Raw genomic sequence first — 25,207 nt, forward strand, 5'->3', positions numbered from 1 at the left:
TAAGTTCTTCTCAATCCTTTCATGCTCTGACTGACTTGTGTTAATATACAGGGAAAAAAAAAAACTACTGTGCTGGAAGAAAATGCTGTTTGCTGACGTCAACGCTCCAGCCTGTTGCGTAACTGTCCCGTTTGTGCAGCACGCAGGTGTTCACGTTAACCCACGCCACCACCCAGTGGTCAGATTATGTCACTGAAGACAATAAATAACACAATCGGTCAAAATAAATAATTTACTTTGTGGGATTTTTTTTTGGGGGGGGGGGGGGGTAAATTAAATATGAGTGTAGGGAGTAATAATGTATATGAAATGATTTAAGGTAATGAGCATCATAAATAAAATTAAACACACACACACTGGGGACCATGGAAGTTCCCATTACCCAGAGGATGCTTTCTAAGGATTCAAAGCATCAGTTCACCCACATCACACCAAAAAAAATTAAATAAATCTAATTGTTTAGCTTCTGATGTCAAACAGCTACGCTCAATAAGAAGCAACACATGTACAAGTACTTATTTATTTACACTTTTAAAATACACAAATACAGTGGCATTACAAATGAGGAGCGAAAGTCTTAAGGTGTGGAGTGGAAAGAAAATATTTCCCATGAGTCCACGGTGAGCGATGCATTGTGGGACATGAGGAACCGCAACCCCCTGCATGGTTAAAAGCAAAAATTGGGACAGGAGGTGACAGAAGTAGGAAGAACTGAGAGAAGCAGACACGACAGACGAACAAATCTATTATCCCTTGTAAAGTGTACTTTCATCTATCATAGCCATCATCAGTGAGACAAACAAGTTAATCCATCACTTCTTTTTTTGTTATTTGTTTTTCAAGCCCACAGGTGAGGTATATTTTTCTATATAAAAACAAAACCCAAAAACTAAATGAGTGAAGCAGTCTCATCCCCTCCATACGCCTCCGCCATCCGTAGCCGTACAGTGGCTCACGTGGACGCGGTAGACAGAGCGTAAGCACATCCTATACACAACAGAACAAACATGTACAATACATCACTACAACGCCCCACCCCCCCACCAACTACAGAAAACTGCCGACGATACTCTGCAAGCGGTCTACCACAGAGGACTTTCTACTCAAAGCTGCAGGATTCGTCAGCAAAAAAGCGCTTGGGCGGAAGGAGACACGGGAAAAAAAAACAAAAAAACACAGAGCCACATGAGGCTCCGGTGCTGCTGGGGGCTCCCTTAAGACAAACACTAAACACCATAGCTCTCTAGAACTACCCTCACATCCACCTGATGTTAAAGGGGACAGTTCACCGCCTCAACTAATAAAAGCAATGTTTTTCTTCTTACCTGATAGTGCCATATAGTATAAAGACATGACCTATGTATTTTTGATTGGGGGTGGTGAACTGGTCCTTTAAAAAGCACAACCGCCCATTTTCTACCCGGACCGATGAGACACTCGGAAAACTGAGGATACAAGCTCCAAAAACCCCTCTATCCTACATTTCCCATAATGCAACTATATAGCCTTTTCCACAGAGGGCATTCTAGCAGTATGGTGAACAAACAGATCTTGAGGGTCACACATCCTGTCATCTAAACTAGTGGTTCTGTAATGGATCGGGATGTTCACCGATTGGGACTAAAATTATTATGAGGTTGTCTGTTTCGCTGACCAGGACGCACCTCTTGAGGAGTTTTGTTGATTTTAGGATAAAAAACGGCGCAGGATAAACCTCAGCCAAGGTCACTCCATTGGAAAAGAGCATGTGCAAGTTAGGGGTTTCATAGAGTCTTCTGGGATAGTATGAAGAGAGATTCTGGTCCCCGTCTGTCAATAAAGTCAGACAGTGAGCGTCTGACGAAGTCGAGGTAGAAAAAAGGTCGAGATGTGTAATTGTGTGGGGAGAGGGGGGTCTAGAATGAGCTTAGGAGGCAAAGGAGTCAAAACTCAAGAAGAAAATACCCCTCAACATTTAATTCACCCCTCCCCCACCCATTTGAGCTTTTATTCCCCCCCTCCCAAAGACAGAACCGAACATACATACAAACACACGTCACTATGCACCGGGTTAACAACATTCCACCCACTCAGTGCGGAGCCGGACGTTTCCATTCACAGCTTTCCCAAGCAGCGCAACAGCAGTCACGACCTGAAGACAGACAGAAAAATGTGCTGCGTGTTTTTGGATTTACTACAACGTCCTGGTTCCAACGCACCTGAGGAGGGAAAAAATGTACAATGGAAATAAAACATTAAAAGACCCTTTGTCCCATTTTTAAAAAACAAGGGGTTATCCTAACTTTACATTTAAACCTCAAACACCGAAACCAAAAGAATAAAAAAAAAATTAAATAAAAGAAAGTCTTCCAGGACACAAAACAGAGTTTGGGCACCGTCCGGCCGTGACGGGTCAAATGTCTTTGTGATCAGAAATGTCCCACACACTACTTTCAAACACGCCTGTCTTTTTAAAAAACCCTCGTGAAGTCAGGTCGCTAGAAAGAGACGCTTTAAATTGCTAAAGAGGAGAAACAAGTAAAACCAAAGTTTTAAAAAGATGCCAGAGGAAAGTGAATCCATGGCTTCATCAACAGTAAGGAGGAGGGAGGCCACGGCTGCTACCGAACTGTACTCCACCCATCTCTCACTCACACTGCGTCAGGTGTACAGGAGGGCAGCCAGACTCTGGTGCATTCGTTGGTAGTACTCTGTGTCATTGAAGAGTCCTCTGTGTGTGTGTGCGTGCGTGCGTGCGTGCGTGTGTGTGTGTGTGTTTGTTTGTTTGTTGAGGCCTCCGTGGTGCACAGGTGGATGGGGAGGGTTTCACCGCGGCGCTGCAGACTGGAGGCCGCTGGGCGTGACCCGGGACAGGGCCTGCAAAGGGCACAAGGAAATGAATAGTCCTAGTTATTTTCCCCCATTGGAGATAGGACACATCTTTTTTTTAAAACATAATCTTATATCCCCCTACATGAATAAATGAAAAGAAAAAAAACCACTCTGTGTAAGTTCATGTTTTTTTAAAAATCTTTTTAAGGATTCCAACATTCCTGCAGTCAGAGAAGTTCATTTTTTTGTAATAATCTAACAATAACATTGCACGAGTTGACCTCCTGGGGGAGCACTAGGTCTACAAAGAACAAAAAGCAGCTAATGAAGCCTCCTGTTCAGTTCCACAAACCAGCTGGATGGGAGGAGATGACCTTAAACTAGGACTAAACTAAAGCCTAAAGAGACCAATTTCCCATTAATCTGTCTCTGTACGTTCTGCTCTTACAGAACTACTGTTGCCTTTTGGTTGCTTCATGTCAGTGAACGTGAAGGAAAAAAAAGAAAAAAAAAATGGAACATTTGGCACAAATGAAAAAGGGAAGTCTGCACATGGGGACACGGTGTGTGCTCTCTCGTCATGTGTGGTTCCTCTTGTGTCAGTCTGCGTTAGGTAACAAAGCCCAGATGGTGATATTTCAATGCTAAATCCTCCCTTTGGTCTTTTAATGCTCATCAACCACTGAAGGAGTTATTGTATTCAACCAAACCTTTCCTGCTCTACTGTGATAAACAAAGCTCGGTACGTCAGACCTGTCGCAACTACAGTGTTGGGATGGTTATGTTTGGAGGTGTAACAAGTTACAGATTACTAGTTACCCTTCCGAAAGAAATCCAAGAAGTTAATACATTTCATAACAAGCGTTTTAAACTGGGCAATGAAGCATAAAAGCCCCAAAACAACCTCCGGTTCTTAGAAGTGAAACCGATGAGAAAATGACGTAAACCTGCAAAGTCTCTACTGACCACCAGGGGGCGACGACTCTGGTTGTATAGAAGTCTGAGAAAATGACTCTACATTTCTTGATTTATTCCCTCAGTAAACATTGTAAACATGAGTTTATGGTCTCAATTTCTAGATTCAAGTATTCTTCAATAAAGCATGATGTTTATTTAGTAAATTATGGTCCATTTAGAGTCAAACAGACCATAAAGCAGGGTATGCTTTAGGGCGGGGCTATAAGGTGATTGACACCAACTTTTATTGGTAACTAATTATCTTTAGCTGTTCAATTACATTTACCCTGTAATTGTATCACGTGACTCCGTTAGACGGAACTAGTCCCTCCCCAAAATTGAGTTTTTGGATTATTTGAGGGGAACCAGTCATTTTGCAAAGGGTTTCCATAAGCTGGGCAAGTAAAGTGTCTGAGCAAACGGTTCCAACGACAGGAGAGAAAACACTATAGCTAAGGCTGTTGGCCAAAGATAACCTGTAAGTGTTGTGTTCCCAAAGAAAGATGGTGAGATCGCAGCGGATTGGCAGCGTGTTGGACAGTTCTGAGGAATGTTATGCTGCAGTCATGGCGTCCATCAAGCTCTACCGATCAGACAGTTTTAGAACAAGTCATTTGAAACCCGAGTTTATGTGCGCCACAACATGAACCCAAAGCACAGGATTAAAAATAATGAATGACAACGAATCGTCAACTAAATCTAATGACTGAGACAGCCTGACTTGGCCCTCTGTGGATTTTCGTACATTACATAACCAAGCGGCGTGTCTTTGTGTTTGTTACCTGTGAGGACATGCGTGACGCGTCCTGGCGTCCTGTGAGATCTGAAGAGGAGATGTTGACAGGCGCCCCGCGATGAAGACGCATGCTCACCTTCCTCTCCTTCTCCAAACCTGAAAAGACAAGAAAAAAAGGCACACTGTCAAAAAAAGCTGGACTATGTCAGTTACTTTCCTACTGGTACGAGTGAGTGTGTGAGTGCTGACCTGTGTGCGAGGCGGGGTTGAGTGGTGAGGGGGCCGCAACGTCCTGCACTGCCCTGGCTCTCCCTGAGGCCGAGGCCAGGCCCCTTGCCCCGGGGTTCCTGCTGTGCCTCAGCCTCTCCTCCCGCTCCCGACGCTCCCTCTCTGCGTCCTCCACGGCCCTGTTGGCGCCCTGACACACAGACACACAGGTACCTTAAATATCTTCAAAATTGGGAGTACATATACTAGATGTTAGTTTCTTGTACTGCATCAGTCGACTTCAAACTTAATCTCTGGTATGAATGAGACCTTGATCCCTTCCTGCCCTGTGGTCTGCCTCTCTGCACAGTGCAAGTGTTTTACTACTCGAAGGAGAGGTTTAAAATAAGACCACCAAAGTGTCTGTATGTAGTTCACAAGATTTTTAAACAAAGCAAGCAGGCGGCCCTGGAAGATGGACAGAATCTCCGTTAGTAGTTAGTTCAGCCAAACCTCGGTACCAGGGATCCGGTGCCGAGCCGCCACGGCAGCGATATGAAGCTCCACGTGAAGAAAGCAGTGTTGTTTTTTAGTTTTACTTTCAGTAGTTTAGTGGAATTCTACACATCTTCCCCTGCTGTTAATTAATACATTTAGATTGTATGGACGCAGTAATAGGAGGTGAAATGTTGAGCCCTCTTATTTGGCGCAGGTTGCCAGGTATTACATGTTGCACCTTTACGGCTAAATATCAAGAAACTTGGACTCTATAATAATGCAACCAAATACTCACAAACTTGAGCATGTTCCAGTCGAAGACGTAGTCGTAGGAGAAACCCTGTCGGTGGAAGAGGTTCCTGAAGAGCTGGCGGAGGTATGAGTAGTCGGGCTTGTCGTCGAAGCGCAGGGAGCGGCAGAAGTTCAGGTAGGTGGCAAACTCCGCTGTAAGGGGGGGGTCAACGTTCGGTTTGGATCAACATTATCCATTATTAACACACAACTCATTGAACTAAGAGAGCGGAAGAAAGACATACATGGGTAGCCTTTGCAGAGGACCTCAATGGGCGTGGACATTTTCTTCTCGCTGATGCGCTCGTACTTCTGCCTCTTGGTGGCGGCTTTGAGGCCCTGCCAGGGAAGAGAGCCCAGGTTGAAGTACATGAGGACGTAGCCCAGCGACTCCAAGTCGTCCCGTCTGGACTGCTCTGTGGACATAAGAGGACAAAGTCAGATCGGCAGCCAGGGTGGAGGGGGGGGTGGGTGGGTCTGCCCATTCATGGAAGTATTTTGCAGATGCCGCTTTTACCGATGCCTAGATGTGTGTTGATGGAGGCGTAGCGCGCCGTGCCGGTCAGGTTCTTGTTCTCGCGATAGGGGATGTGCTGATGTGTCCGTGCGTCGCGGTACTTCTTGGCCAGGCCGAAGTCGATGATGTAGACCAGGTTGCCCTTCTTGCCCAGCCCCATCAGGAAGTTGTCCGGCTTCACGTCTCGGTGGATGAAGTTCTTGGAGTGGATGTATTCGATGCGGCTGATCTAGAGGGGAGAGGCGCGAGAGGATGCGATGTCGGACGTTAGCGTACAAACATGGATGGGATGCGTTTGGGACACGCTACACGGAGAACTCATCAGGACAGTTTCCTGCCGTCATGAACTCACCATCTGGTCGGCCAGCAGCAGGACTGTCTTGAGGCTGAACTTCCGAGAGCAGAAGTTGAACAGGTCCTCCAGGCTGGGCCCCAGCAGCTCCATCACCATCACGTTGTAGTCGCCCTCGGCCCCGCACCACTTTATTGTCGGGATGCCCACTGGAGCAGACGAGGAAGCAAGGCACAACATTTAGTGCTTATTGAGAGTACAGTAAGGGCTTCTTGCATGACCAAAAGATAGCACCCAGCACCCCCCACACACACCTTGAATATCTTCAAAATTGGAAGTAAATACAATTATAGTTTCTTGTACTCTGGTGGTTTAAGGCTAAATGTTTAAATCCAAAAATCACAATTTTTAAAAGTACTCACACACGCACGCACACACACTGACGTTGCCAAGGGGCCATCTGGCATTCCCTTCTATAGGCAACACAATTCTGTTGCTCAGCACCAAGCGCACATACCCGCACACACACACAGCTATTTATATGCATGCAAATACAGCACACAGTCTGGGTCAGCTGGCGTGCCCCGATACATCCCAGCAGGCTGGAACTAAAATACAAATGCATGCGTGTGCACATTTGTAACAACCTCGGACAGGCAGTGAAGCTGATATGATAACTTCATTTGTAAGTGAGAAATTCAAAATTCAGAGCATTTGTATAATGGCAAACAATGATTTTCTATGTAAAGAGACAGTAAAGTCAGCGCTGTTGCTCGCACCGTTAGCTGCTTCTCGCCACGTTAAGGTCCCTCAAATCACAGATGTGCTTAAAATTTGGAACTTAGCACTTTGACCCTCTGGGCCTGGAGTCATCAATCTGCTACCTTTCTCAAAAGCCTCACGGGTCACAGCGCACTGAGGGCCACTGTGTCACCGACAGGCAGAACCACTCCAGATGCGATGGGGAGCAGATATTGCCGCAGATGCAATAAACATCACAATCCTCAACACTGAAGTGGCTGAAAACAACCAGCGTTTCCACTGCCGACGTTCTGATGTGGCGGCAGAAAAAAGTTGTACAGTAACATCGGTATCACATCTAGACTTTCGTTTGTTCTTGAAACCCTCTGCTGAGGAGTGTGAGAAGAGAATGCAGGCGTCACGACTGAGTTTACGAACGGGGAGGAAATTAGGCTCTGCTAAGAAATAAGACCTGTGGCTAAAAGGAGAATTTTCACCCCTAAAATGCCACTTTGCTTATCACTAACCCAATGTTACCTTGATTTATTGAAGGGAGACTTTGCTTTTAGTCTCATGCCTCCACGAACAAAAAATGTCTTGATGAAACAAGTCTGTTTTGAGAATCTTTCATTTGCCGTGGAGGTGTGCGAGAAAAACATTTTGCCTTAAATCCACGGGGTTGGTAAATTGATAAACAAATAATACTTTTGAAGGGGGACTGAGTGCAAAGATACAGACAAAGTTCATAGTATATAAAGCATCAAACAAACATTGCAAAGTGACACTGTGTGCATGTGGTGCGTTAAGAGGACACCGTACCTCCACCCTGCATCATCTTGTAGATCTTGCTCTCGATGTGGAGCTGTGGGTGCTTGGTCTTCACGCATTCCAACTTGATGGCGACCTCTTCTCCGACCGAGATGTCAGTACCTAGACCGTATGGATGGAATGCAGGATGTTAACCAGAGTACACAGTCATCTCATCTGCAGCAGAGCATGGACACTTGGGTAGTTGGCAATTAAAGAGAAGGACGACATACAGTGTGTTGATTTTGGCAGTACTCCCTTTAGAAACCCTCCCATTTTTGCAGCCTGACAGTCTCAAATAGCGTCATCAGTATTGCATTTAGACGGTATAACCATTTAAAAGTTCATAGAAACACATAAAAACCTAAAGATGGCCGAGCCAATCCACATGGAAGAGACACCAGCAGCGTGCCCTGCATGTACCCCGCTCTTCTTTCACGCATCTCCTTGCATGTGTAGCCTGACTTCCTCGCAGCTATAATTATACCAGACAAGAGTCCACTCTCCACTGCTCTGTGTAGTCTGACGAAGCGGGGGCTATAGCGTGCTTCCTTAACGTAGTTACAGGTTCCAGGTCCCTTCCACTTAAAAACACAGCAACTGAACACCAGGTTACATAATCCCATTTTCACACATAGCAACAGTGGAGCATCATTGATTTCTCCGTATGAGGTCATCACGGCGGGGCGGGGTGCAGTGCCACTCCCCGGGGGCGGGAGGGGGAGCAGAATAAGGCGGCCATGACTCACTTTAAAGCCGATATGCTGTATTGTTTACACACAAGAGCTGCTGAAATGATGCTTGACAGAAGGCGCTGTACAGCATGCGAGAGGGCGCCGCAATGATCCAGGAAAACAAAGAGGAGATAGATAGATATAAATAAATTAGATGACATTGATCAGCCTCTGGCTGGGTACCCAAATCCATATCAGTCCCGGTAGCAGCTTTTTAAAAAAAAAAAAGAAGAAAAAAAAAAAAATGTGTCAGTCCACCACAAATCCGTTCGCCTCATGGCAACAGGGAGGACATTTTGTTTCTTTGCAGAAGTGAGACATTACCTTCTGATGCAATGTATGGAGGAACACACTTTGTCCCTATGGGTTAGGGTATAGTGTTAGGTTGTGAAATAATTATGACGTCAGAGTGTGTCAATGAGCCTCATATGGTGACAAATATTGGCCAACTATTTAGATATTTCTTGCAAGACTTGTGGGAGCCTTCGGTTCAGGACAGGGACACATGTCAAACCCTTTAATGTGAGATGTGCAACTCTGAAAAACAAAACCTGATTTCTCAACTCTGAGAAGTAGCTGGCCGAGATGACGTAAACACAACCGGTAGCCGCTAGCTTGAGAGCTGTGTGGAGGAAATAGAAATGTTTCCAACTTGTTTTATTCCTTTCATAATACAAAAATGAAAAAAAATGAAATTAGAAAGCTAATGGATAGATGCAAAAAAAAAAAATGCAACTGTAACAATCATGAGATAAATTGATGATCATGTCGAATGCATGTCCTCATAGATTCAAAACACAGAGTGATCAGTAAACACGGTCGGGTTTTCCCATTTTTGTTTCAGCACAACACGGAGACGCTTCACTCAATGACTTGTCATTCTAGATGCATACTTGGCCAATCGATTAACCAACCAATTAAGCAACAGCGAAAGTGTCCACAAAGGCTCTTGACAGTGTGAGCGGCGCATCTCAGGTTTGTGGTCTGCTTTCTTTGCGTCAGGAATGAGATATGTCTGGACAAATGTTCCTCGGAATGCAGTTTCTCCCCCTCCTGACCTTCTCAGAGAGGGGATTTTGTGTGTTATTGGTACAAAAGTGCGTGCAGACATGCATGTTTTTATCCAGAGCGCAAGTCCGGACACATCCTCCCCCACTACACCAGTTCACACTGGGGCTCTAGGATGTGCGTATTAACCGTCCGGGCGGGCCGGTCCAGACATGAACATGGGAGCGCTGATTAAACTCAGTCACTGAGAAGAGATCCACGGCAAAAACGCGATAAGAAGGGCGATGTGCTGCAAAACTTGTGGGAGCCTTCAGTTCAGTACCGGGACACACGTCAAACCCTTAGAAGCGTGCGACTACAAAACAAACAGATTTCTCAACTGAGTTTCTGAGAAGTAGCTGGCCGAGATGACGTCGACACAAGCGCTGTATAAAACGAAGTCGCTCTTTGTACACAATCAAACCACAGAGCTTTCAGAGGAGCAGGAAAGCAGTGAGTCACCGGCAGCGCTCATCGTGTCTTGACTTATCTACGATTGTTGTTGGCTTTGCTTACACACACACACACACACACACACACACACACACCTCAAGTCCTCGTCAAACGGGTAATAAGCTGAAGCAGAGCTATGCCTTGTGACGAAATCTTTCCTGTATATTGTTTTTTTTAAAGCAATCTTGTTGCATCTTAAATGCTTTTTCAGGATGAGATTTAAGAAAGAAAATCTGTATCTTCATTATTATGCATGATAACCAAGCAATAAGTGACATAATATGGCAAACACAACATTGGATACAGGCTGACGCCATGTGTTTATTTGAATAACGCACGTTTGAGCTATATATTATAATTTTTTTATTTTTATAAACAGTCGCAGTAGAAAATTTTAACTTGTAAATAGGGCTGGGCGATATGGCAAAAAATTGTCCATCACAAAATAGGTCAATTGATATGTCGCTAACATATCACGGTATAGCATGTTAACAGGTGATTCAATAACTGAATAGTCTAAATGAAACAACATGGTTCCTCTTATGTGAACTAAATACGTGACAAAAGTACAGATAATTTTTTATTCATAATACTTTGAATAATAAAAATGTAGTTAGCGTGTCATCAATGTGGCTAAGGTAATTGTTTGTCTTATAGGATTCCGTGGAAAGACAATACATCATGAATATTTGTCACTCCTTTGTGAATATTTAATATAATCATGACTTCACTGAAAAAGTCCCCTGTTAAGAAGATCAAAAAAATATTGTCCATGTAAAGATACGGAGGAGTGCCGTCGACCCGAGCAGAGGATGAAGTCACTCTCGCCATGCAAAGCGCCGCACAACAACAGGCCCGGTGTGAGCATACATGTAAAGTACATTTGAGTCGGCCTGATCTCCAGTCTTTCAGTAATGCGCCACACAAAAACTCAAATGCACAATGGCTACAGCGGGCTTTAAGAAGGATTCAGATGAACACGAAGCCGGCAGAGACTTTGGTTTCTCCTCCAGGAAGTTGGAGATGTGTCCATTTGATTGTGTAGTGTGCAGTGTGTGGACTGTCACGAAAACAAGCGGCTCATAAACCATTAAAATCAGAGATATTTACAAAACATAATAATAATAATAATGCCCCAGAAGAAGCTTAAGCGTTCACTTTTTCTTCATAAGCTTAGGGAAGTGTGAGCAAGTGAAGACCAAAGGGCCTGTTGTTTCCAAGCCTCTGGTTGGTTGGATTGTTAAGCATAGAAGAAAATCCCAAATTGCAGCCCTACCACCTCGTGGATCTTGGAAGTCCGGTTGGAGTGATGGATCCAAGAGTTTGGGGCCTTATCAGACAACAGAACCAGAACACCATGAGCAGTGGAAAAGTGATCTACCGGTCAAAGCTGTGGTTGCGACCTGTCAATCACCTTGTAGCCTCGCCCTAATGCATACCCTGCTTTATGGTCTATTGGACTCTAAATGGACAATAATTTACTAAGTGAACATTATGCTGTATTGAAGAAGACTTGAAACTAGCGATTGAGACCATAAACTCACGTTTACAATGTTTACTGAGGGAATCAATCAAGAGAGAAGTAGAGTCCTTGCCTCATAGGCTTCTATATAATCTGACTTCTTTTTTTTGCAACCATGATGGTCAAGTACATTTCCATATTTTGTCATAACAAACCTTTCGCAGACGAGTAACTATTCTACCCCTTCTGACGGTCCACATGCACACCCAGTCAGAGCACAGAGAGTACACAGCTTCGGGCAAACAGCTGACCTCATCTCCTCCAGCAACAAACAGCCTCTCACACAGAGTCCACCACCCAGTCAGTCAGCTGCTCACACTTCATTAAAGCTCTGTTTGGGAGCCTCACTGTACGTGTGCACGTATAAAATATTAACACGAGCACTAAATAGTTCCATTACTGTGTCAGGCGCTTTGACACGATAGAACCATGCACTGTTATGGGTTGTTACCAAGGTTACGTCACATCTGTCACGAGTGGGAATAATACGCAAGCAAGTTGGCAGCTCTCCCCGTCAGTCCAATCAACGGGTCAGAACAGGATCTAACCAGCGCATTGGTTTAGCCAATAGCAGACAACTGACCCAATAACAATAAAATATGTTTACTTGGGTATTTTGTTTTAAATAAATCTCATTTTAAAATGATATGGGGGGGGGGCATAACATTGCAAAAGGCTGATATTTAATGATCATCTCGTTACCTCTCTGAAATTCATCTTGTCAACATTACACGTGCAAGTTATAGTAAATGGAAACTAAATTAACGGTGCGCTCCTTTAAAAAAATAGTAGCAATGGTGAAAAACAAAGCAGGATCAACTAGCACTCTGTAAGCATTCGCTTTTATTAAAATACTGAACTTTTCCGTTTTTTTAAATGTCACTGAACTGAATATCTTTGGGTTTTGTACTGTTAGAAAAACAAGCAATATGGAGATGTGACTTTGGAATTGGATGGTTATTTTCACTTTCCCCAACATTTTATGGAGAAACAATTAATAGAAGAGAGAATACACAAGTCACAAATACTGACAGCAGCTTTGTTCCCATGTCCATCCTGACAAAAAAGGAGACTGTTTACTTAGTAGTGTTTTTTTTAATGAGCATTTTGGCAAATATATTTAATAGGGGTGGGATTTACGAGAGGTCCCACGATACTGCGATATGCTGATTATTGCAATATAGTACCTTTTTTCAACCTCAAATTGTACCCAAAAGGAAAACCGTCAACATATTTTATCTAAAGAGATAGTCTGTTCAATAATTTTTATTGCAGCAAGATGGGATTGTCAAGCAGGCAAACTGACCAACAGTCATATCAAGGTCTTTCTTCCCTTCCTTGTTAAAAAAAAAAAAAAAAAAATCCAAAATAATTCCAGGCATTTGATTTAAACGCGGCCGGTGCATTTCTAATTTCTTTCTCCGATGTCTCCATTTTGGTTTTTACCAACTTCCTACCAATCACGCTGAGCCGGAACCTCTGCTGACCTCAACAGAAAACACAGCAGCATCTAGTAGACTGAACAACTATTTTAATATTCTAGGACCAAAAAGTTTAGAATTTATATAATAAAAGATAGATACTTGTCTTCAGTGTATCGATACAATATATACATGCAAACTATTGCGATACTATTCTGTATCGATTTTTCCCCCCCCAGCCCTAATGTTCATGTTACATTCACTGTAGACACAGCTACAGGGAGCAATTCAGGGTTAAGCATCTTGCTCAAGGACACATCGTATAGGGGATTGAACCACCAATCCCCTGATTGAAAGACGGACCTGCTAACCACTGACCCACAGTCGCCCACCTCCTCTGCTTATGTAGAGAGTAATCTTTAACCGGCACAGCTGATGTTTACCACTACAACATTTACCTTCAATGAGAAGCAACTCTATTCTATTATTGTTCTTCTTAATAAACATACCCAATCAATAAGTCACAGCCCTTGCTGGCACTTCGATGTATGAACATGTCCCCTCGGGCACTAAACAGGAAGCATTAACAAGCTCCATGTCAAAGACGCCACAGCTGACCTAAAGGACCCGGATTACCACACAAATACATCGTACATTTGATGATAGCGGTTGTTTTCACAGGAAAAGCAATTGGTTGTGCAATGAAGCTGTTGGGAAAAAAAATGGAAATCGGTCATGGAATTGATCCGGTTTGACTAGCACCGATGAAGTTAACGTTAGCCTTCTGATGAATCCCTCTGGTACGGATCAGAGGAGGATAGGGAACCGGCCTGTTGGGTTTGGAGGAGACTGTTCAGCACAAGTAGGGTTCGGGTTGTCTCGTGGACCACCTCGGTGACTAAACAGCCCACGGTCCCGGGCTCCTGCTGCTTACAGGCGACCACACGCGCACACGCACGCACGAGCTAACGTTATCCATAAAAGCCGTTAGCTCATGTCGCCCAGCGGGTGGCCGTCAGTATCCGTTCTCGTCGGTAACACTGTTCACTTGGACATTAATGTTACGTTACGACAGCCGAAGAAGCACCCCCCCCCACCACACACACACACACACACACACTAAGTTGACCAAATTCAACATGCACATCGTCTGCTGCAGCGAGTTATCACGGTGACATTGTATCGCTGCTTTGCTCCACAGAGTGCTAGCTAGCTTCGTGGCTAATGTTGCTATAACACAAAACACCGAACAGCTGATCGAGGCTCGTTTTCGGTAAACCCAGCTGACAAACTGTCAAAGCTTCGCGTTATCGAGGAAACGTTCAACGGGGGCAAAGACAAGAACGGCAGGTTTATTTCACTCGAACTTACCCAGGTAGATGTCCCCAAATGATCCACTTCCAATTTTCCTGCCCAGTCTATATCGGTTCCCCACTCTCAGCTCCATGGTTAGCGGTCGGTGTTCGGCTAGCAAGCGCGCTCGCTAGCTCCAAAATATCCCCCCCAAAATGGTTCAGGTTTAACAGCTGGAGCCTGTTTTAACAGCAAAACAGGCGAGACACCCGACACATTAAAAAAAAAAAAAAAAAAACTCTTGGCAGCGATGGTGGGGTGTCTTCCTGCGGGTTGTCTCCCGGATGAAGTCGGCTCTCGCAATCTTTCGCCGCTTGTATCAACACGACGCCGGTCTCATATCGGGCTAATACGCGGTTCGTTCAGAAGGTTGGACTTTGTACTTTATGCTCCAGTTTGTTTAAATACGGATACGCGTTAATTGTCCGCGGATGAAGATGGATGTTTTTCGGCGGAGGTTACGCTGGGTTACGTCCGTCTTTTACTGTCTCCGTCGGTATACTTGCAGGTTGTGTCTGACGTCACTTCCCTGCTGGGTAATTGAGGGAGGACACTGCCAGAGAGCGTCGAAAGGAAAGAGGGGCCAATCGATACCAAGTCCGGTAACCGCTTCACTATTATATACAGTCTGTGAGATTCAACAACTTTTTTTTAAAGGAAATAATGAACCCGGAAATAGCTTGTGATAAAAGTAACAATCAGCTTTTAATGTGATGCCACCCATTACATGTATCTGATACGATTATGCAGTCACATTTTTATTTATTATTTTGAATCATGCATAGTATTCCTACGGTCTAAGACGGTCCACAAATATTTGTAAACATAAACAACTCTCTCCTAAATTACAAAAAAACAAGAGAGTTAAAAGCTGAAATGTGTGGTGTCAGTGTGGACAGATGTTATGGAACAATTACGGAGAGCTCTCAGCTTTCAAACTCCCCCTGTAAAGCCCCCCCTGTACGGTAGAATCCTAGCCGTCCTCACTCATTGCCCGGTGTTGTTGTTCGTGTTTGTTTTTTTGCTCGGGGTTCATCTCTTCAAAGTAAAAGAGTCTGGTCCTGCACAACAACAAAATAATGGTTCCTTTGTCCAGCTGGCCTGAGTCTACCCTCTAAGGGACAACACACCACACGGATCCCTCTAAAATAAACTCTGTGCACCTCTATGTTGTTGCACTTCTGCGATATAGCATTAAAAAACACTCAACTTTATCCAGAAGCGTCTTTAAAGGGGAACACAATACGTAATACGTTTTGTAAGTTATAATTACATTATTGAAATACGGCATTTTACATGAAGTAACAACGTATCATCCGTACTTTTTTTTCCACGTCATTTACATTTATGGAAATTACGCTTTTATTCTGAAGGACTGCAGGTCGGAAGGGTTTCGCTGTTGTTGCTAGCAGGAAACACCTCTCTGTTTCCACCCTTCATGACAGTTTGTTTCCTCAAATGTCTGTCAGCTGATCTATAGTCAGTGAAATGGCTTTGACCGTGGATGTGGACCAGCTTCCCCTGCGAGGAGAGGCCGGAGAAGAGCATAACGTCGGTGGGAAGACGGACACAAGGGACTCTAGCCGGTAACTTCCTGTACTCGGATACTTTTACGTCATTATGTTTGGATTGGTGAATACCCATCGGAGTTTTTTTCCGATGTTGTTATCAGTATCGGAACAACTCTAGTTTATATATATCCAATACAATATATATTGGAATTGTAATTCCTGTTTGAAGTTTTGACCAAGTTGTTTCTGTATTTAAAAAAGTTTACACTATTTTACCAAGTTGCTGGAGTGCAATTTATAATTTTAAATAACAAACGGCAGTCATAAATTAACTCGATGATCTGTGTATTTATTTGTTACATTTGGTTTCATAAGGTTAGTGAAGCAATGTATTTTAAGTCAGGCCTGATGTTGCCTTACATATAGAAGAATGATTCCAGTCTTATCAGCGAGGCATACCGCTTATTAATTAAAAACACTGGTATCGGATCGGTAATCGGATTGGCAGATTTCCAAAAACTCAAGTATCGCTATCGGGACTGAGAAAGTTGAATTGATGCGTCTCTAGCCAATACCAGGCAGCAACCTCCGGTTCTGCGAGTGAAGTCAATACGAAAAAGTGTTTCAAAACTTACTTATCTCTACTGATCCTGGACACAAGCTGTTCCGACTCCTTCCCTCTGGTAGGCGCTACAGAGCACTGTACGTCAAAACCACCAGACACAGGAACAGCTTCTTCCCTCTGGCCATCACTCTGTTGAACAATTAATCACCTCCATCTGCACTACTTGCACAATCACAACTTTCTGCACTACATCCCCATTTCACTGTTGTGGTTGTTTATATTGTACATACATGTTGCTATTGTTGTCTTTAATGTCTTTATATTCAACCTGTCACTTGTAATTGTAATTTAAATATGTTGTACGATGAGAGCGTATGTGTAACCAGAGTCAAATTAAGTAAAGCTGATTCTGATTCTGACCAACAGGGTGAGACTCCTCGTGTTGCAAAAAGAAGTCAGATTGTATAGAATACTATGATAAAATGATTCTACTTCTTATTTATTCCCTCAGTAAATATTGTAAACATGAGTTTATGGTCTCAATCTCTAGTTTCAAGTCTTCTTCAATACAGCATGATGTTCATTTAGTAAATTATGGTCTATCTAGAGTCAAATAGAGCATAAAGCACAGTATGTTTTAGGGCGGGTCTTACGGTGATTGACAGGTCTCTACTAGAGACGTATACGGCGTCTCTGCGTCACTTCTGTTCATCGGTTGCAAGAAAAACAACATGGCGACGGCCGTGATCCAAGATGGCGAAAGCGAAATTGCTGAACTCAAGGCTTCAAAAACATCAGTCCACAAAACAACGGGTCACTAAGACCAGGTCCACCTCTTATATACATGGTCAATACACAGCCCTGAAATTAAAGTACAGTGGACATTTAAAGGGTAAGTTTCTCATTGCAGACTAGTGACTACTTGGAAGTAAATGTTACATGGTGTCCCTCTGTCATAGAAGAACAAGTTACACTCGTGGCCTGTTATGTTTATAATGTGATTTTAATGTTCAACCAATTACACCAGTCTCACCTCGCCACCTTGTACTTTCACCAGTTTGGAGTCTTGTTTGGATCAACCAATGGATTCAAGCGGGGTCCATGAAGTCATCAAGTATGCACCCTCCCGCCTACCAGGTGAGGTGTCTTTGCTTCCAGCAGTAGAAAGCTGCAGTCGATGACGCGATAACCACACTTTATACGCAACATTTCATTTCCTCTTCCTCTTAGCCAAACAGTACGACCCCGACACCACCGAACCCATCAGCTGTAGCCTTCAATCTTTGGAGGAGCTGTTGTCATGGAAACGAAACAAGGCAAACCCCTTCAATGTGGCGGCAGTCCCCCTGGCACCTCGGGAGCCTCCTCTTGCCGGAAGTCCCCATCGCACCTTGGTGTCTCACGACATGATGGGAGGCTACCTGGATGACCGGTATGGCGGCATGTTTAGTGCTCAATAAAAGAATATACAGTTTTCTTAGACTTCTGCTTCGTCCAGCTCATTACTTATGGACAGTAGTAGAATAGTAGTAGTAGTACAATAGATGAGAGAGTGCTACAGCCTTTAGGCTTAGTAGGTGATGTGACACTTTTGGGTGGCATCCCTCAGGTCTGAAAAGTGAAGCCAATGTAGAAGTGCACTTGCATTCTCTCTAATGTCCATAAGGGGGCGAGTCCTCTGGTTGTATAGAAGTCAATAAGAAAATTACTCTATTTTTCTCTTGATTTATTCCCTCAGTAAACATTGTAAACTCAAGTTTATGGTCTCAATCTCTAGTTTCAAGTCTTCAATACAGCACAAAGTTAATTTAGTAAAATATGGTCCATTTAGGGTAAAATAGACCATAAAGCAGGATAGGCTTTAGGGGTCGGGGCTACCTCTTGATTGACAGTTTGCGACCACAGCGTTATCCGGTCTGGGAGTTGTCCAGGGTTTTGGTCTTACAACTGTAACCCTCTCACAGTGTGTTTTCACTTCATGAAAGTGAGGATGATGATGATGATGATGATTTTTGGGAAATTAAGTATTCATTGTAACATTTAAGTGTTTTTTTAGTCGTCATGTTTAAATTAATTCTGATGAAGGCATTATATGACAGGTCTGGACCAGTCGAGAAGTTTGTTTGTTCATTCTTCCATAAAATATCAAGACCCTTCTAACATAATGCTTTGTCATGCTCTTTTCTGTGGTCAAGGTTTGCCCAGGGGACACATGCAGAGGCCCCTTATGCCTTCTACCACTGGCAGTGCATTGATATTTTTAACTACTTCACACACAACCTGGTGACGATCCCTCCTGCCGTGTGGACCAATGCAGCGCATAAACATGGAGTCGTTGTTCTCGGTGAGTCAAAAGGCCAAATATAAACTGAACCAGGTCCGGTTTAGGAATCCTTAATTTGGGTTTTATAGCTTCGATATCAGGTATCATGTTTTGAAATTTAAAATTTGATGGCACAACAATTTCAGTTAAGTCCTCCCGTCGCAATTGGCCTGCTTTTTCAGGGACTTTCATCACAGAGTGGACTAACGGAGCCGCGGCGTGCGAGGCCTTCTTGAAAGAGGAGGAGTCGTACCGGGCGGTGGCTGATAAACTAGTTCAGATCAGCCACTGTTACGGCTTTGAGGGCTGGCTCATCAACATAGAGAACGCCCTCAGTGTGAGTACGACTTTGATCCTGGCCATCAACACAATACTTAGATACATTAGCGTCAGAGTGTGGCCATAAGGTAAGTCATACAATGAGATACTCTGTTGTGATTTGGAGTATTAACATTTTTTCTATCATACACAACATGTTAGAAATAAGGGTTCCACAGGGTGTTTTTCCCAGAAGGTCTGAGGTTTCTCAGGGTTTTTCCCAGGGTCTTTGCAAGACTTAAGGTATCATTAAGAACCCTTTTCATTCAACCCCCTCTTGGAAGAAAGAGTTCTTCAAGGATTCTGGAAAGCATGGTTGTTAAAAGATCCTTCAAGCCCACACACAACACAACTGTGATTGTGAACCATGATTGTTTTGAGTTGAGCATCGTCAGTCCCAGCTTTTTGAAGACCTAAGAGGAACCCTGGGTGAAATCTAGACTTTTGAAATATATAAAGGTTCTATGTGAAATCTTTGGAATATAAAACATTGTTCTCGATATAACCTCTTGGGGGTGAGGTTCTAAATGAAACCTTTGGAAAATAGAAGAGTTCTTAGTCGAACCCACCGGGTGGGCTCTTGTTGGCACCCTTGGAAGTTGGAAAGGTTCTGAATTAAACCTCAAGAGAGGTTTCTGGGTGGAACCATTACCCCAAAGAAGGGTTCTCTATAGAGCCTCTAATATGGGGTTTTGGGTGGAACCTTTCACAGATGATTCTTCCAAGTGTAACCCTTTAGTTTGCGTTGAACCCTCTGAAAGAGTTCCAGGTGGAACATTTATCCAAAGGTCAAGGTGAATTTACAAAAGCAATGCAGATCCTAGCCCATCCCGATTGACCTGGACTTTGTTCTTCTTTGTACAAATATATATGGTTCCCCGAGGATGAAAGGTACAGAATTGTGTGATTCCTTAAATGTTCCTTTACCAACAGGTCGATTTAATGTCACTTATCCAATGAAATATCCTAACATGTTTAGGATGGTTTGGCAGACGATTTTGTACATAGATGGTCTCGAGAGGATGAATTGTAATGACTGGAGTGATCCTCTGACTTTTCATCTAGCACCATCATCAGGTCAACAATATAACATGCTAACTTAGACGGTGCACATGATATACATTTTGTAGTGGCCTTCCTCTTCAACATCTTGGCCTGAAGCATGTAAAGACCCTGTGTGTGCTGCCCTCTGCCCGCAGGAAGTTGCGGTGAAGAACACGCCTCTGTTCCTGCGCTATCTGACGGACCAGATGCGCGAACGGGTACCCGGCAGCCTGGTGCTGTGGTACGACAGCGTAATCGAGAACGGAAAGCTGACCTGGCAAAATGAGCTCAATCAGTCCAACAGGTAGATCAAGTGACTCAACAACCATTCTGTCAAGGTAGATGCCAGAGATTGAGGACAACAATTGTGCAGTTCCCTTATAGCCGCCCAACGCGTTATCTCAATCTCTTCACAACAGGATGTTTTTCGACGCTTGTGATGGTTTCTTCACCAACTACAACTGGACAGAGCAGAGCCTAGAGTGGATGAGGGACTACAGCGGGGTCCAAGGCCGCCAGGCTGACGTCTACATCGGGGTGGACGTATTCGCCCGAGGCAAGGTGGTGGGAGGAATGCTGGAAACAAACAAGGTATACAAACAAGGTATACGTCTGCTTGTGTATAAAGCGCTGCTCGTCACCGTCATTGACGGTACGCACCTTCTTGTTTCGGTCGTCTGCAGGCACTGGAGATCATTCGGAAGCACGGCTTCTCCACGGCCATCTTTGCCCCGGGTTGGGTGTACGAGTCCCACAACGACAAGGCCGAGTTCCGCAAGCACCAGGATAAGTGAGATCAACACCACATTACCAGTGACGTGAATGCACACATTCAACTCTTTGAGTTGGAAAGCGGGAGAAAGAAAGTGGAGATGATTTTATCTAACCAAGCACCTGTCCCGTTTGCAGGTTCTGGGCTCTTCTGTCAGACTACCTGTACATCCATCGGCCAATCTCACCGCTTCCCTTCATCTCCTCCTTCTGCCAGGGCTTTGGGAAGGCTATCTACCGTAGAGGACAGGTACTGAAAGAGGTGGATCTCCAAATGCAGGGCGGGGGTTTAAACAGATGTACAAGGATAACACATTTTGTTGGATGATCTATAGTCCCAGAAATAATTTAAAGACTATTTTAAGCCACTGCCACTTTGTGAGAATATTCAGACATTGGAATTGGAATGTGAACAAAATTAAAAAAATTACACCAGGCTCTGTGAACAAAAAAGTGCATTTGCCCAAGAAAAACCCAGATCTTTATTCCGGAATCATGTTTGCCAAATTTGAGCGATATCGAGGTCAACAGAATTTCCACGTCATACAACATAAGTTGATAATGTAATATGATCGAGGTTAAGTCCATCGTGGGTCAATAACATAAATATGATTGAGGTAATTTTCATATCTCTTACAATAAGTCAATAACGTACAAATGATAGAGGTTATGTTTGTGTACGATCAATCCGTGGTGACAACCTTGGCCTGATACGTGAGGTTGTCTCGTTGTCCATTCATTCAGTCGTCCGTCCACTCTTGTGAACGCAATTTTCAACACCATGAGCGAACTTCTTTTATTTTTCCACAAATGTCCTCTTGGGATTTGAGGACAAACTGATTGGAATTTGGTGGTCAAAGGTCACTGTGACCCCACGAAACATTTTGACATTTTGGACTGGTTGGCGGAGGAGGAATACAACCGAGAGGCAGTGATTCTAGTTTCAATCAGGGCACGGGGCAAACTTTATTTATACAGCGTTTGACAAAAAAATGTCATCTTTACTGAGAGCACTCCTCGTCCACGTTGGCTTCAAATCTACGGAGGAAGATACTTGATCACATCACACTCTTCCTCACATCTCTGCAATCTATTTTAAAGTTGATTTTTACATTTTCGTTCTTGTCCACAAAGCAAGTTGCTGGCTGGATATGTCGTAATCTGTTCAATGAAATGTGCAACATGAATGCAGCTTTTTTAAAAATGTTTGTGTGTGTATGAGCAGCGCGAGGCCAACAGGAGCTGGTTCAACCTGAGCGCCCAGGAGATCCAGCCCTTGTACTACCACACGGAGCTTGAGGGCCAAGGCTGGTTTGGAGGCCGCGGCTGTCCAGAGGATGCCTGGAATGGAGGCTGCTCACTGCTGCTGGAGGGACTCATCCCCGCCACACACACGTCTCCAGTTTGTGCCAAGTGTGTGCGTGTGTTCCTCGTTCACCCTTGCTTTATAAGTCTCACAGTGCATCCACAGGGCTCTGTTCTGAATCTCTTGCAGGATCTTGTGCCTCCACGTACCCCTGGCACCCAAGACCCTGGTGACCCTCATCTTCAAGCCATCCGCCGGGATCAAGGTGTCTCTGGAGCTGAAGACGACAGATGCCCATCTTTGCACGCACATGGACGTCCAGGAAGTAAAACGTAAGTTTCTTACAGTCCTGTGATGCCATCATTCTAGTTTGGGATTATCCAACCGCCCCAATGCTTCACAATGCAAAGGATGATATTTCCCCCTTATTGGTTTCCATATTTCCGAGCATTGATTGTATGTTTCCGCAGCGAGCGGCACGTCTCCTGTGGATGAGGGGCTCCAGTTGGTGAGCCAGTTCTCTCAGCTGTGCGGCAATCCAAGTCCAGATGGCTGGACTGTCGGGTAAGGCCCTCCGAACAGCCCAGTTAACAGCTAAGTTATTGGGTTTGGTTATTAAGTGCGTCTCCGTTGTGTCACTGCGCCAGGTGTGCACAGTTGGAGTTTCACGGCTGTGCTCTCAGAAATGTTTGTGTCAGCATCCAGCGGGACGGACCACCTCAGGACACGCCGTTCAGCTGCAGGGTGGGCGAAATCATGGTGAGCCAGACGTGTCCAGCTGCTTTAACACCATAACCATGTTCATTCACTGGAACTGGCATTAGTAAAATACAGGATTTCCACTTCAAAGGCCTCACCCAGCCGCCAAGTCCTACATGCATAAGTAGATGAGAAATCCTCCCTTTTCTCTCTCTCGCTCTCTCTAAGCTCTTGGACGTAGCCGATCTGCAGGTTCCCCCTGAGCTGGTTCAGGGCTTGTGCGTCTACGACGTGGTGTGGCTGCGCGGGGCCGGTACCTCGCCAGAGTCCCCCTCTCCCTGCCTGCACTTCAACGCCACCCTGCGCTGGGAGTACCCGAAGGAGCTTGTGCGCCACTTCCGGGTGTACTGGCGACGGCTGAGAGGACCCGATCCCAGGATCCCCCCGGGTCAGCTGATTCTGGTGGGCCGGGCGTACTCTAAACTTTTCAGAGTGACGGAGCTGGCGGTGCCGGAAGCGCCCTGCCTGCTGGAGCTGGTGGTGGAGCCGGTGAGCAGGAAGGGCCTCCCGGTCCCAGAGAGCCACTGGGGAAGAAGAAGCCTCAGCTACACAGAGGATACAACACAATGACTTAACAAACCCGCTTAGCAGGCCGCTTACATTATGGTGCTGCATTCATAACTCCAATGTCAAATTCAACATTCCCAAATCGAAGCACTTCTATGTTTTTGGCTCATGAATTGTAAAGACAGTTTTGGATGGTCCCGGTGACGGCTGTCAACTATGGAACAACCCCTCCCCCACCCACTGTCTGGTACTTGACTTTTAAACCTGAATGTCACTACATATTTAGATTTAAGTGGAAGAGGCAAAGTGGAGCTATTGACCAAAAAATATGATGAACGTGACGCTAATCTGCTGGAGTTATTGTCTTGCTCTGTTTCACGGACTTTAACCAATCCCAACTCCACATTCTGTACACTCTAGCATGCAGATTTTAATCAGGGCTATGAGTGCACGTGTCAACAGAATCATCTCCATGACAACTGGGCAAAGCTCCAGGAAAATAAACTAGCAAGTGTATCTTAAAATCCCTGAATTAGTTATCAAGAAGGCAGATGAGAAGATTGACACCAGTATCTTGAATGTATCAGGAGTCCGAGGTAACACTTATTGCACAATAATGCCAAAAATACTGTTCAAAATATACTATTTCTTTCTTTCTTCTCATATGTATGTTAATTTGTTTTTTTTCTTAAACTGTATGTTCGAGATATGTATGCCACATCAACAAGATCAGACAATACGTTCTTCAAAGAGTTCTTAAAATGGAAATGTGATGACTTTGACCCTGTCACATCATCATAATACAATAAATGACAGCATGTGATCATTGGGGGGGGGGGGGGGGGGGGGGTATTTCTCCTCCTCCATCACCATACTTCACCCACATATAGTATTCGCACGTGGCATCTTATTCCCTCCCACCAGGGATGCATGGAGAGATGCAAGGAAACCATGTGAGGAGAGAGGACATAAGTTTTAAGAGAAGTTAGACGTCCTTTCTTCTGAATCAACGTCCTTTTCTGATGGCGCTGATCAGTCGGCTTTAACAGCTGGAGAGACTTGACTGAGTTAACACATGATCAGTGTACTTATACTAATAAAAGACAGTTCTCACTGTAGTTATACTAATAAAGATAGATTATCATCACTGTTCTCCTAATAACCCAAAATATGGGTTAGGTCGTACTTGAACACTGGACTCAATTTATTAGGCTCAATGTCATCAAACCAGAATGAAAATGATAATTGATGTAAAAGGTGTTTCTGCTTCCTGATTTAATTGTATCCATAAAGGTTATAGAGGGAAATAACAGATCAAGAAAAGACAATTATTTTTTATAAATGCAGAAAGTTGTTTGTGGTTCATACCTACATGAACATATATTTCAACCATATGGTGAATCAGAAAACAGATCAAATATATAACTTCAGTTTAATATCTGTGATCAGTCTAAACTCCAGTGATCAGTTGCAGCGTCCAATCATATAACTGATGAACAATGTCACAATGCTGCTAGAACAATGCCTGAAAGCCCGCCCTCATGGATCCTCAGATCCCTCCTGACAAATAGGCCCAGTCCCAGTGTCCCCCCTAAGGCCTCAAACCCTGAACCCTCAGGGACTCACTGACGTTAAGCGGTGAGAGAGGCTGTGAGTGCTTGAAATGGTGTAAATAGGAATGGGACCGCACTTTGCTGCAACATATCCCGTTACCAT

At 44.3% G+C, this 25,207-nt stretch overlaps 2 protein-coding genes across 5 annotated transcripts; one reads left to right on the forward strand and one right to left on the reverse strand.

The window, feature by feature from the left end:
• Positions 1–1,377: 1,377 nt before the first annotated feature.
• On the reverse strand, positions 1,378–14,899 carry csnk1da (casein kinase 1, delta a). 3 transcript variants are annotated; one of them, XM_034538846.1, is made up of 9 exons: positions 14,406–14,899; positions 7,870–7,980; positions 6,370–6,518; positions 6,018–6,246; positions 5,746–5,916; positions 5,505–5,653; positions 4,754–4,922; positions 4,551–4,660; positions 1,378–2,856 (listed from the first exon to the last, which is right to left on the reverse strand). In XM_034538846.1, exons 1-9 carry the CDS (start codon positions 14,479–14,481, stop codon positions 2,806–2,808), a joined length of 1,215 nt encoding a protein of 404 aa, XP_034394737.1. In that variant the 5' UTR covers positions 14,482–14,899; the 3' UTR covers positions 1,378–2,805. The 3 variants fall into 3 exon arrangements, with proteins under 3 accessions (XP_034394737.1, XP_034394738.1, XP_034394736.1); XM_034538847.1 differs by lacking the exon at positions 14,406–14,899 and adding an exon at positions 11,769–12,008; XM_034538845.1 differs by lacking the exon at positions 14,406–14,899 and adding an exon at positions 8,222–8,549.
• Positions 14,896–24,317, forward strand: engase (endo-beta-N-acetylglucosaminidase). 2 transcript variants are annotated; one of them, XM_034538843.1, is made up of 15 exons: positions 14,896–14,989; positions 15,848–15,973; positions 17,521–17,600; positions 17,694–17,895; positions 18,659–18,807; positions 18,969–19,123; positions 20,304–20,452; positions 20,568–20,739; positions 20,832–20,938; positions 21,058–21,169; positions 22,145–22,332; positions 22,415–22,557; positions 22,696–22,789; positions 22,873–22,984; positions 23,153–24,154. In XM_034538843.1, the coding sequence occupies exons 2-15, from the start codon at positions 15,876–15,878 to the stop codon at positions 23,552–23,554; spliced, it is 2,163 nt and encodes a 720-aa protein (XP_034394734.1). In that variant the 5' UTR covers positions 14,896–14,989; positions 15,848–15,875; the 3' UTR covers positions 23,555–24,154. The 2 variants fall into 2 exon arrangements, with proteins under 2 accessions (XP_034394734.1, XP_034394735.1); XM_034538844.1 differs by lacking the exons at positions 14,896–14,989; positions 15,848–15,973 and adding an exon at positions 16,789–17,355 and having other exon boundaries at positions 23,153–24,317.
• Positions 24,318–25,207: the final 890 nt, after the last annotated feature.

This window comes from Cyclopterus lumpus, chromosome 8, assembly GCF_009769545.1.
Source record: "Cyclopterus lumpus isolate fCycLum1 chromosome 8, fCycLum1.pri, whole genome shotgun sequence".
Taxonomy (NCBI): domain Eukaryota; kingdom Metazoa; phylum Chordata; class Actinopteri; order Perciformes; family Cyclopteridae; genus Cyclopterus; species Cyclopterus lumpus.

Bases quoted from the DNA above. Each gene is read 5' to 3' on its own strand.
- engase (XM_034538843.1), top strand. From the start codon at position 15,876: ATGGCTTTGACCGTGGATGTGGACCAGCTTCCCCTGCGAGGAGAGGCC. The intron at 19,124-20,303 runs GTGAGTACGACT...CTCTGCCCGCAG, and splicing joins ACATAGAGAACGCCCTCAGT to GAAGTTGCGGTGAAGAACAC. The intron at 22,333-22,414 runs GTGTGTGCGTGT...AATCTCTTGCAG, and splicing joins ACGTCTCCAGTTTGTGCCAA to GATCTTGTGCCTCCACGTAC.
- csnk1da (XM_034538845.1), bottom strand. From the start codon at position 8,534: ATGACCTCATACGGAGAAATCAATGATGCTCCACTGTTGCTATGTGTG. The intron at 5,917-6,017 runs GTAAAAGCGGCA...TTATGTCCACAG, and splicing joins CAACACACATCTAGGCATCG to AGCAGTCCAGACGGGACGAC. The intron at 4,923-5,504 runs GTGAGTATTTGG...TCTGTGTGTCAG, and splicing joins ACTGGAACATGCTCAAGTTT to GGCGCCAACAGGGCCGTGGA.